This window comes from Peromyscus leucopus, chromosome 17 (genome assembly GCF_004664715.2).
Source record: "Peromyscus leucopus breed LL Stock chromosome 17, UCI_PerLeu_2.1, whole genome shotgun sequence".
In the NCBI taxonomy this organism is placed as follows: Eukaryota; Metazoa; Chordata; class Mammalia; order Rodentia; family Cricetidae; genus Peromyscus; species Peromyscus leucopus.
The window spans coordinates 54,036,432-54,048,189 of record NC_051077.1 but is presented as its reverse complement, the minus strand read 5'-3'; the positions used below and the strand labels follow the sequence as shown (position 1 = coordinate 54,048,189).

Genomic DNA, 11,758 nt, shown 5'->3' with positions numbered 1-11,758 from the left:
AAAGTCAGTCCCATTACAGTGTTTAAAGATGGGGCATCTGGGAACTAATTAAAATGTGGTAATGGTATTTGGACTTCCAATCTCTAAAACTAAGCTACATAAACCTTTGCTTTTTGTACAATTCCAGCCAAAGAACCAGGCCATCAAGGTCGTGATGCTCTTTTTTGTTTTGTTTTGAGTCAGGGTCTCTCTGCATAACAGCCCTGGCTGGCCTCGAACTCAAAGACCCACCAGCCTCTGCCTTTAGACTGCTGGGATTAATAGCATGCACCACCACGCCCTGCTTGTTATAACTTTCCAGGGACAGGATTGTGTTTGCTGGTTTTGTCAACTTGACACAAGCCACAGTCATTTGTGTGTGTGTGTGTGTTAATTGAGAAATTGCCCCCAGAGATTGGAAAGACTATGAAGCATTTTCTTGATGGATAATTGATGGGACAGCTCACTGTGGGAGGTGCCACCCCCTGGGCAGGTGGTCTTGGAGATTCTATAAGAAAGCAGGCTCGTGGCCAGCTCAGAGAGTACACACTATGGGGAGCAAGCCTGTAAGCAGCACCCTCCATGGCCTCTGCATCAGCTCCTCCTCCAAGTGCGTGCTCCGTTTAAGATCCTGCCATGGTAGCAGTTAACTCTGCAGCTCACACACGATTGAGCCTGTATGATAAGGAGTATTCAAAGACAGGTAATGCCTGGGGGCGCTCACCAACCTAAGACAGAGCGCCTGTGTGGTCTGGGCAGGCGTCTCCATGACGGGTAAGGTGACCTGCTGACGTCCCACGCAACTCAAGTCAGAAGCTCATTTACTAGTAAAAGGGGGACCTGTAGGTCCCTGGCCCCCGTTTTGGGTAACTGTTGCCTTGCTTGCCGACCTTGACCTTGATATCCTCCCTATGCTAATTCCCTACCAGGTTCCACCTTCCTGAATGCTTAAGGGAAGTTCCTTGTCTGTGTATCCTGAATAATGGGCATTAACAGCTTAGATGCAAGATTGTAAAACATCAGTAGCCAACTTCTGCCCTCCGGGGTCCTCCCATTGTGCTGTAAGCCTGTATTTAAGACCTCCTCCCTCCTTCAATAAACAGCATTCGGCATTAAAATAATAATAAAAAGATCCTGCCATGGATCCCTCAATGGACTGTGATGCAGGATGTGTTTCCGCCCCAAGCTGCTTTCCTGTTTCATCACAGTAGCCCTAACTAGGACCAAGACCGTGGTGTCCTGTTGCAGCTTGCTCAGGTGTGACCTGCAGAAATTCTGCCCTAGGCCTCAAGACGACCAGAGACCCTGCTGTGCTCTGGCAAGTGTCAAGGCTCAGCACGTTTATTTCTTAACACCAACAAGGAAAGCACGTTGTGTGTGGAGGGCTGCGGCAGCCTGTGGATGCTGTGCCGTTCACACCCTTCATGGGGCTGGGCCCCTGAAGATGAGGAGGGCAGATGCCGGACTTGGTGACCGACCCAGTGGGGAGCATGGGAGCCCGGAGCGTCACAAGCCTCAGGGTCTGGGCTAGGGAAGTGCTTCCAGGACGTCCCCAGGGGGCACCACAGCAGCCTTCTCGGGTCCCTCCAGCTGTGCTATGAGACACCCAAGCTTTGCTAGGGTCAGGGTCCCGAGAGGGGGTGCCTGGTGACCCAACAGGCACGTGGGTGAGGCCACCATTAGCCACGTCCAAGTGGTCAATCAATTCCGGAAGCGTCCAGGATATGAGGGGAAAGTGGGGGCCCAGGGGCAACAGTGCATGGATGTCATTGGTCTGGCACTGCAGGGCAGTGCCCTCCAACAGGCAGGGCGGTAGGATGGCGGGTTTGAGGCCGGCCTGGCCTCTACAGTGAGACACTGTCTCAAAACAAAAATACAAAACTTCCAGTTGACTGGGGGTCGGTGGGGACTGCTGATGTCACCCAGCTAACATCAGAGTGGCTACAGACCCTCAGCAGGGAGGGCAGCCGAGGACAGGTTGCTAAGGCACAGTGGTGATGGAGGTGGGCGCCACAGCCCGGACCCCTGGACACTGGACCCAGTGCAGGGCCCAGCAGCCAAGCTGTGTTTGTGGGGCTCCTGGAGGGTCGGGAGAGAAGAGATGGAGAGAAAGAGAAAGGCAGAGCAGGATGGATGCACAGTGAGATGTAGGAGGGAGACACCTGGCCCTCAGGCTCCAGTTTCTCACGCCCACCAGTGCTGCTGGCCAGGTGGCCAGGCAGGGAGGCACCTGAGCAGGGTCGTCAGGTGCCCAGGGCTCAGGAGTCCAGGCCCATCCCACGCGCCAGGTTCATCAGAGCGAGAAGTCCCCGGCACAGATGCGGGCGTGGACTGCCTCGTCCAGGGGCAGGTAGCGGCCCTGTTTCATGTCCAGGAAGAAGAGCTGGTCTGAGGTCTGGCGTGGGTCGAAGCCTTCACGTTGCAGCCGGGTCTTCTGGATCTTGAAGGTGCCTGGCGGGGAGGAGAGGAGAGGTGGGTACCCAGAAGCAGCTCTGCACAGGGCTCCCTTCGGCGGCGGCAGACACTCTCCCTGACCGCTGCCCGCTGGACACCGCCACGGCTTCCCACCCTCCACTTCTGAGACAGGAAGAGCATGTCAGCTCAGGCAAGAGGCAGGCCTGGCGTGAACCCAGCTGTGCTTGCTAATGAAGTCTGGTCCAGACCCCTGGAGACCCACGCTTCACACTGTTGTGTCAGAGCTGAAGTCCCCCAAAGTCCAAGCTGGCCTCAAACTCAAGGTGATCACCCAGCCTCAGCCTCCTGAGCACTGGAGTATGTGAAGGAGCAACCGCCCATCTGAAAACAGATTATCTTGTCTACTAAGAAATGGCGACCTCAGGGCTGGGACTCAGTTCTCCCAGTCTGACAGCTCGGCCGGAGGGCGCTTGCCTAGCAGGGAGAAGCCCCGAGCTCTATCCCAGCACCACACAATGCTTGTGGTGAGAGCACACATCCGCCATCCTAGAACCTGAGAGGCTGAGGTCAGAGAACAGCAAGTTTTTGGTTTTGTTTGTTTGTTTGTTTTGGTTTTCCAAGACAGGGTTTCTCTGTGTAGCTTTGGTGCCTGTCCTGGATCTCACTGTGTAGACCAGGCTGGCCTCGAACTCACAGAGATCCGCCTGCCTCTGCCTCCCGCGTGCTGGGATTAAAGGCGTGCGCCACCACCCGGTGAGAACAGCAAGTTTAAGAACAGCCTGGGCTGTCTCAAAAATGATTTAAGAACCCGGCATGTGGTCAGTGGTGGAGCATGCGTGGGCCCTGGGTTTAATGCTCAGCACCGCAGACAAAGCGTAGACGAAGAAGAAGAAGTACTGTCCAGCTGGTACAGAGGGGCAAAAGACGAGACAATTCACAGACAAAGAACCCAAGATGTGGGGCCCCACATCCCCCTCCGGCTTCCTCACAATACGAAGTTGAAACAAGGATCCCAGCTGAGGTCCCTTGATGGGCGTGGGATGACCAGACAGCAGGTAAATCCATCGAGAAAACAAGAAACGCCCAGGCTCGTGGCTGTGGACCTCCGTTCACACGGGGGACAGGGAATCTAAATTAGGACAGAGTCAATGGCTCCCAGGCAGGGGCTGTACCTGTGGTGTCCATCTGGGGCAGAAGACGCAGGAAGATGGGCCGGGCGTAGGAGGCCAGAACCTTCTGCAATTCCTGGTACATGGAGTTAGGGTCCAGCTGGCCGTGGGGATCCGCAATGGCAGCCATGCCGGCTCTGCCCTCCACTCCTGCAGGGGGAGGCTCGGCTGAGGACACCGGTGGCCACCCCACAAAGTCCTGGTCTCTACTCTGTGACCTCCCAACTGGGACAACATCGGTCCTGGCAATGCCCACTTCATAAAGGGCCGTTTCTCTCCTTCCGACCCTAAGCGCCCCAACTGCGGCTCAACGTTGGGAACGTGACCGGACTCCCGGTCCAGTGCCCCGCCCGGTCAGCATCTGCTTCTCCAGGCCGTGTGTGACCCGGGGGTACTACACCCGCAGGCCCCTCCTGGGAGGGCTCCTGCACCCCACAACCACTTGTGTCCCCAGCTTGCCTGGCACGGCCACCCCGTACACGGCCACGTCCGTCTGGCCCAGCAGGCGGCTCAGCACGGCTTCCACCTCCGTGGTGGACACATTCTCCCCGCGCCAGCGGAAGGTGTCCCCGCTGCGGTCGCGGAAATACATGTAGCCCAGCTCGTCCATCACCAGCACATCACCTAAAGGGGAGAGGGGCAGGTGGGACCGGGCGTCACGGCCAGCCAGGCAGCCCGGCCACCGGCCCCGCACCTGAGAGGTAGGCGCTGTCGCCCTTGCGGAACACGCTGTGCGCGATCTTCTTGCTGGTGGCGCTGTCGCTCACGTAGCCATCGAAGCGTCGCAGAGGGTCCTGCTGGTTGATCTGACCCACGAGGAGTCCGGGCTCCCCTGGAAGGGGCGATCAGGCTGAGTGGGGGTGGAGCCGGGGGACCCGGGCTCCCGGGGCACCGGGCGGGGCCCACGCTCACCAGGCTGGCACGGGATGCAGAGGCCCTGGGCGTCCCTGAGCGGCTCCATCGTGTCCTCGTTCACCTTGACCAGGCGGATGGGGTACACGTGCGTGAGGATGCGGCTGTTGAAGCCGCAGGAGCCGACCTGGTGGAGACGGCGGTGAGCGGCGGCGCTGCAGCCCACGCCCCGGCCGCCCCGAGGCCCGCGGAGGCCCCGGCGCCCGCCCGCACCCCGGCGCGAACCTTGCCGTCCATGTTGGCGATGCTGCAGTTGCACTCGGTGGCGCCGTAGAACTCGCCGATCTGCCGCACGCCGAAGCGCTGCGTGAACTCCTCCCAGATGGCGGGCCGCAGCCCGTTACCCACGGCCAGGCGCACGCGGTGCCGCCGCTCCGCGTCACGGACCGGCTGCCTCAGCAGGTAGCGGCAGATCTCCCCGATGTACTGCACTACCTGCGGGAGGGCGCGGGGACGCCCCGTCAGAAGCGGGCCGGGGGGCGGGGCTCGGGGCGGTGGGCGGTGCGGGCGGCCGCTCCTGTCCCCAGGCGGTCCCCTGGTCCTTCGCCAGGCCCCGGAGCTGGGGGGGGGGGGCGCACAAAGCCCACTCACTGCCTCACAGACTGAGGGTGTCACCTCCAACTCCCGGGTGCCTCACATTCTTTTAATCCCTTCCCTCCGTTTTTTTTTTCTTTCCTCTACATAAGGTCTTACTATGTAGACCAGGTTAGCCTTGAAGTCACAGAGATCGGCCTGTTTGTTCTGTTTTGCAGGGATTGAAGGGCTGCACCACCAGCCCAGGGCTTGTTCGTTTGTTTAATCCTGTAATTCCCCGCTTGGGTGGCCTTTTGAATGGCTGCATGCGCCATTTTACAGATGGACAAACTGAGGCCGACAATAACAAGGAGTCACAGTGCTGGTAAGCCGCTGAGTTCGACGTGAAGCCTGCCCAGGCACCTGGACACGGCTGGCATGCGGCAGTCACCCACTCAGATTTAGCAACCATGCTGGCCCAGAGCCTCTTTCCATCTTCCGCAAGGAACCCAAGTTTTTCCTCCCGCCCTCCGTGCCCCGCCCTCCCCCCCCCACGTCAGGGGCCGCACGGATCCGCCGAAGCACTTTTGTCACAGGCGGCCACCGAGCTCGTGGTGGGCTCGGGCCTGCGGGGCTGATGAGCGCAGCCGGCCGTGGCCAGCTCGGCGACAGCCGGGTACTCGGGGGCCTCACACCAGGGAGGGAGCCGCCCCCCGCCATCCCGACAGTGACAGGGCTGTCACCTCCGTGCGGGAGGCACAGGCGGCGCCGGCCAATGAGAGTCGGCACGGAGGACCCCCAGGGTGCAGGGGCAGCACAGCGTGTGCCAGCCGAGCATCCACCACCCCGTGTGGTTTTCGAGACAGTGTCTTGTGTAGCCCAGGCTATCCAAGAGCTCCTGATGCCCCGCCTCAGTCTTCCAAAGGCTCGGACGGCAGGGGTGTGGCCTCCAGTCTGGGGTCACGGGTTTTAGCTCCCTGGAGCTCTCACTGGAAGGCTGGAAAGGGGACCCCTCCCCCAGGTGACAGGGGCAGGGTCCCCTCCTGTCCCCAAGGAAAATGGAGGGCTGTGTCCATGCTACCAGAACTAAAGGGGTTCACAGCCTTGGCTACACAGCACGTCCCAGGCTGGCAAGTACATGAGTCTGTCTCCAAGAAGGAGGGAAATGTGTGTGAGAGACAGACAGACAGACAGACAGAGGGAGAGGAGGGGCGTGGGGCAGGCGGAGAGGGAGCCCCACCCCCACCCCCCGCTGAAGCGCTGGCTGCAGCGTGTCCATGGGGTGAGCTGTCCTTTTCTGAGCGCTGTCCTTGAGGAGGCCTGGGCTCCAGCTCACTAAAGCCCCCACGCCCAGGGCTGCCCGCCACAGCCACGCCTGTCACCCAGCACTCGGGAGGCCCAGGCGGGAGGACAGAGTCAGGCCGTCCTGACTGCCAAGCAGGAGCCCGGCCAGGCGCAGACAAACCCCATGGTCAGGGTTGGCACAGCCCTGAGGCCGCTCTGCGTCACTGCGTTACCCCTCACCCCTGTCCTCACCCCTGTCCTCACCCCTGTCCTCACCCCTCTGTCCTCACCCCTGTCCTCACCCCTCTGTCCTCACCCCTGTCCTCACCCCTGTCCTCACCCCTGTCCTCACCCCTGTCCTCACCTCTGTCCTCACCCCTCTGTCCTCACCTCTGTCCTCACCCCTGTCCTCACCCCTGTCCTCACCTCTGTCCTCACCCCTGTCCTCACCCCTGTCCTCACCCCTGTCCTCACCCCTGTCCTCACCCTGTCCTCACCCCTGTCCTCACCCTCTGTCCTCACCCCTGTCCTCACCCCTGTCCTCACCCTCTGTCCTCACCCCTGTCCTCACCCCTCTGTCCTCACCCCTGTCCTCACCTCTCTGTCCTCACCCCCTGTCCTCCCCCCTGTCCTCACCCCTGTCCTCACCTCTGTCCTCACCCCTGTCCTCACCCTGTCCTCACCTCTGTCCTCACCCCTGTCCTCACCTGTCCTCACCCCTGTCCTCACCCCTGTCCTCACCTCTGTCCTCACCCCTGTCCTCACCCCTCTGTCCTCACCCCTGTCCTCACCCCTCTGTCCTCACCCCTCTGTCCTCACCCCTGTCCTCACCTCTGTCCTCACCCCTGTCCTCACCTCTGTCCTCACCCCTGTCCTCACCCCTGTCCTCACCCCTGTCCTCACCCCTCTGTCCTCACCCCTGTCCTCACCCTGTCCTCACCTCTGTCCTCACCCTGTCCTCACCCCTCCCTCCCCCCTCTGTCCTCACCCCCCCCCCCCTGTCCTCACCCTGTCCTCACCCCTGTCCTCACCCCCTGTCCTCACCCCCCCCCCCCCCCCCCCCCCCCCCCCCCCCCCCCCCCCCCCCCCCCCCCCCCCCCCCCCCCCCGTCCTCACCCCTGTCCTCACCCCTGTCCTCACCTCTGTCCTCACCCCTGTCCTCACCCCTGTCCTCACCTCTGTCCTCCCCCCGCTATCCCTCACCCTCCCCTCTGCCCCACAGGGTTTTCACTGACACACAACCTGACAGAGATGGCTTTGAAGGATCTGCAGGGTAAGCCGTCCCCGAAACCAGGTAAGAGCGCCGACCAAGGGACCCTGGCGTGCCCACCACAGGCGGCCTGACGACGCAGGCCCCACATGCTGTGGCGTGGTCAGCGGCGGCGGGCAGAGGCCAGCCTGGTCTGCAGAGTGAGTTCTAGGACAGCAGGGACAGACACAGAGAGACCCTGCCTCGACAACAAACAAGAAAGGTGAGATGAGGTCGATGCCGACATCACACCAGCCCCGCGTGAACAAAACCAAGAGCAGAGAAGCAACCGTGCCAGGCTGGGGTGGCCTCTCCGCCCACACCCTGGGTTCCAGAGTAGAGAGGAAGAAAACCAAAAAGGGAGCCAGCATGCCTTCCCAGAGCTAAGGGACCCTGCAGTGTGCAAACTAGCGGCGTGAAGTCCACCAGGTACTGGGAGGCGGGAGGTGGGGTCTGCGGACAGGAATGGAATGTTCTGGAACTGGACGGAGGTAGGGTTGTGGAGCTTGTGGTTTGCCACTGAACTGTTGAGTCCTGACATGGAGCCAGCAGCAGCCGCAGCAGCAGCAGGGCACTGGGGGCTGCTGGAGATGGAACCCAGGCAGGGCCTCGAACATGGGCTGGGCTGTGTGCTGACCACCACCCAGCTCCAGGACCCTCTGGCTTTTTCTCGGCTCACGGATTAGTAGTTTTCCCCAAGATGGGTGCAAAGCCCTACAGTGCCTGTGGAGTACAGGCCTCCAGTGTGCCGTGCAGGGCTGTGTGAACCGACGTCCTGTGAGGCACTGGCCCTGCCTGTCAACTGCTAGTGTCCCCAGAACCTGGACACATCCAGTTCGTTCTCTTCCCAGCCAGCAGCCTGCACCCACCTCGGCCGGAGAAGAGCAGGGGCTTAATTCTGCCGGTTCCCTGTCTCAAGGATCAGGGAAGGAGCCCAGGACCTGGTGTGAAGGGTCTGGGGTGTGGTGTGAAGGGTCAGGGTGTGGTGTGAAGGGTCTGGGTCCGGTGTGAAGGGTCTGGGTGTGGTGTGAAGGGTCTGGGTGTGGTGTGAAGGGTCTGGGTGTGGTGTGAAGGAGCTCAGGGTGTGGTGTGAAGGGTCTGGGTGTGGTATGAAGGGTCTGGGTGTGGTGTGAAGGGTCTGGGTGTGTGTGAAGGGTCTGGGTGTGTGTGAAGGGGCTGTGTGTGTGTGGTGTGAAGGAGCTCCGGGTGTGGTGTGAAGGGGCTCAGGGTGTGGTGTGAAGGGTCTGGGTGTGGTGTGAAGGGTCTGGGTGTGGTGTGAAGGGTCTGGGTGTGGTGTGAAGGGTCTGGGTGTGGTGTGAAGGGGCTCAGGGTGTGGTGTGAAGGGTCTGGGTGTGGTGTGAAGGGTCTGGGTGTGGTGTGAAGGGTCTGGGTGTGGTGTGAAGGGTCTGGGTGTGGTGTGAAGGGTCTGGGTGTGGTGTGAAGGGTCTGGGTGTGGTGTGAAGGGTCTGGGTGTGGTGTGAAGGGGCTGTGTGTATAGTGTGTGATCCCAGCACTGCGTTAGTGCCCTGCCTGAGCTCAGCCCCCTCACCTAGGTTCCCCCTGTCCCACCAGGAGGGACCCAGCTCTGTGCAGGCACCACCTGGAGAAAATCAGATAACCTGGCTCCGTGCCAGCTGCATTACAGCCTCGGTCTCCCCGACTTTAAAACAGGTGCCCTGTCTTTGGTGACGCGGTAGGAGACTACGAAGATGGCTCCCCTTCCTCTCCTGGACAGACTCCACCACCAGGCGGGAGAAGCCGTCCCTGCGCAGGTGGAACACGCCTGTCTGGAATTGGGGTGGCCTTGCAGGAGGGGTGGGGGCTGAGCACAAGGGACAGGATTTGGGCAGAGGGGACCTGGGATGGGTGTGGCACATCAGGGCCAGAGGAGTGGCAAGGCCTGGCCGGAAGGATGCGCCTTGGTTGGCTGAGTGTGTGAGGCCTAAGTGAGAGGCAGGGCCAAGCCAACTGAGTGCAACTGGCTAAGCAAGCAGAGAACTAGCACTGGCGGGCGCCTGAGCAGGGCGGGGTCTGAGCACAGATGAGCACCGTAAGGTGGAGCCGGAGCAGGAGGGGCGGGGCCGGAGCAGGAGGGGCGGGGCCGGAGCAGGAGGGGCGGGGCCGGAGCAGGAGGGGCGGGGCGGGGCCGGGCCGGAGCAGGAGGGGCGGGCCGGAGCAGGAGGGGCGGGGCCTGCAGGGGGAGGGACCCACCGTGCAGTTGTACTTGACACAGTCGTCCCAGAAGCGGCTGGCCGAGAACTTCTTCCGCAGCACCACAGTCAGCCCGTAGATGACGCACTGCCCCACGCCCATGATGTTCCCTGGAGGACGGGTGGCGGTGAGGGTCCCCGAGGGTTCACCCGCGCCCCTGGGTGCCCGCCCGCCCGCGCGCCCGCGCACCTGCCGAGTGGTAGAGCGGCAGGCAGTCGTAGAGCACGTCTGCGGGCCGCATGCTGTAGGAGTGGTGGCCGAAGGCTGCGATGCGGTAGTACCTGGAGGAGAGGCGGTCACTGGCGGAGTCTACGGGGCCCCTCTGGGGAGGCTGTCTGAGGGTACAGCACACGGAACGGCACCCACCGAGACTTAAAGGACCACGGTGGGCAGAGGCAGAGGTGGGGCCAGAGAGGACGGAGCCATGACATGACCCGTGAGGGCCAAGGCAGAACCGTCACGGGATTTAGGATATAAAACCAGCACACGGGAGGCCGAGGCAGGGGCATCTCTGTGAGTTAGCAGCCAGCCTGGGCTACAGAGCGAGTTTGAGGACAGCCAGGGATACACAGAGAAACCCTGTCTCCAAAAACAAACAAATAGGGTGCAGGGCCAGGGTGTGGGGGAGGGACGGGAGCCGCGGGAGCTGAGCAGGGGAGGGTGGGGCTCAGTCAGAGGGCCCAGGGCCCTGCTCACCTGCTGTGCACCACAATGGCCGCCTTGGGAAGCCCTGTGGTTCCCGAAGTGTAGATGTAAAACAGCCGATCTGCAGGAGAAGCAGGTGTTGGGCACCGGGAGAGCTGAGGACCGAGGGGAGAGATGGCAGAGGCCCCTTCACTTACCATCCATGCCCTTGCCTGGGGCTTGTGCCGGGGGTGTGGTGGGCGCCTCGGCCAGAATGGGGTCCAGGAGCTGCGTGTCCGGCAGGACGCTCTCGGGTCCCAGGTCTCCCAAGCAGAACTTGAGGAGGCTCTTCCCCAGCTGCTCGCTCACCTCCGCCACCGCTGTGGCGACAGAGGCTCAGGGTCACCGTTACCAAGCACCCCTGGCTAGCATCTCCCTAGCCCTGCGGTCCCCAGGTCGCCACCCCCTGGTGTGCACCGGCCTCACCTGCCGCCATCTCCCCACCATAAATGAGGGCCTTGGCAGCTGATGTGCCCAGGCAGAAAGCCAGGGGCTCCCTCCTCAGGTTGACGTTGAGCAGCGCTGCCACCACACCAGCCTTGGCCAGGCCCAGCCATAACCCCACGAACTCAGGGCGGCCCTCCAGGAACACGGCCACCACATCGCCTGGGGCGAAGCCCAGCTGGCAGAACAGGTTGGCCACCGCATTGGAGTAGGTGTCCAGCTGTGCAAAGGTCCAGCACACACCGCTGCCCGCGTCCACCAGCGCCAGGCGCTCCGGCTGTCGCTGGGCCACTGCCTGGAAGATGCGCGGGATCGTGTCTCCTGCGCGCCTGTGTCGCCGCAGCTCCAGCCGCACACGAATCAGAACTGAGAGGCCGCTGCACAGAAGGGGACCAGGGTCACTGCCCAGAGCCGCCTCGAGCCTCGGTTCCCCAATCAGGGGCCCAGGACAGCTGGGGGTCCAGTACGCTTAGTCCTTTAACGGCTGACATCTCAGGGTAGAGGGATCAGCCTACCCAGGAAACTATGCATCCCCAAAGCCAGTGTGACTACCACATGAGTGTTGGTCACCGTGCAGTCTTCCCCGATGGCCTAGTGACCAGAGCATCAGGTGTCAGATTCTTTGTTGTCTGTAATGCTGCAGTGGAACCCAGGCTTGTTCAGCAAGCAATCTACCACCACGCCCCCAGCTCCTCACAGGGGATTCTAGACGGGGCTCCACCCTGAGCCACGCCCCCAGCTCCTCACAGGGGATTCTAGACGGGGCTCCACCCTGACCACGCCCCCAGCCCCTCATTGGGGACTCTAGGCGGGGCTCCACCCCTGACCACGCCCCCAGCCCCTCACTGGGGGATTCTAGACAGGGGCTCCACCCTGACCACGCCCCCAGCTCCTCACA

The 11,758-nt window shown here is 61.9% G+C and overlaps 1 protein-coding gene across 5 annotated transcripts in view; it reads right to left on the bottom strand.

Annotated features, from left to right (window-relative positions):
- Positions 1–1,292: 1,292 nt before the first annotated feature.
- Positions 1,293–11,758, bottom strand: part of Slc27a1 (solute carrier family 27 member 1) — a 24,832-nt gene continuing 14,366 nt past the window's right edge. For all 5 annotated transcript variants that reach the window (XM_037211825.1, XM_037211824.1, XM_028855895.2 and 2 more), the window contains 11 exons: positions 10,843–11,237; positions 10,575–10,736; positions 10,429–10,498; positions 9,922–10,013; positions 9,733–9,842; positions 4,701–4,910; positions 4,476–4,602; positions 4,258–4,395; positions 4,023–4,187; positions 3,567–3,713; positions 1,293–2,430 (listed from right to left, as the gene is read on the bottom strand). In XM_037211825.1, the coding sequence (XP_037067720.1) occupies positions 2,273–2,430; positions 3,567–3,713; positions 4,023–4,187; positions 4,258–4,395; positions 4,476–4,602; positions 4,701–4,910; positions 9,733–9,842; positions 9,922–10,013; positions 10,429–10,498; positions 10,575–10,736; positions 10,843–11,237 (1,774 nt within the window). In that variant the 3' untranslated portion in view covers positions 1,293–2,272. The remainder of the gene's footprint in view (positions 2,431–3,566; positions 3,714–4,022; positions 4,188–4,257; positions 4,396–4,475; positions 4,603–4,700; positions 4,911–9,732; positions 9,843–9,921; positions 10,014–10,428; positions 10,499–10,574; positions 10,737–10,842; positions 11,238–11,758) is intronic.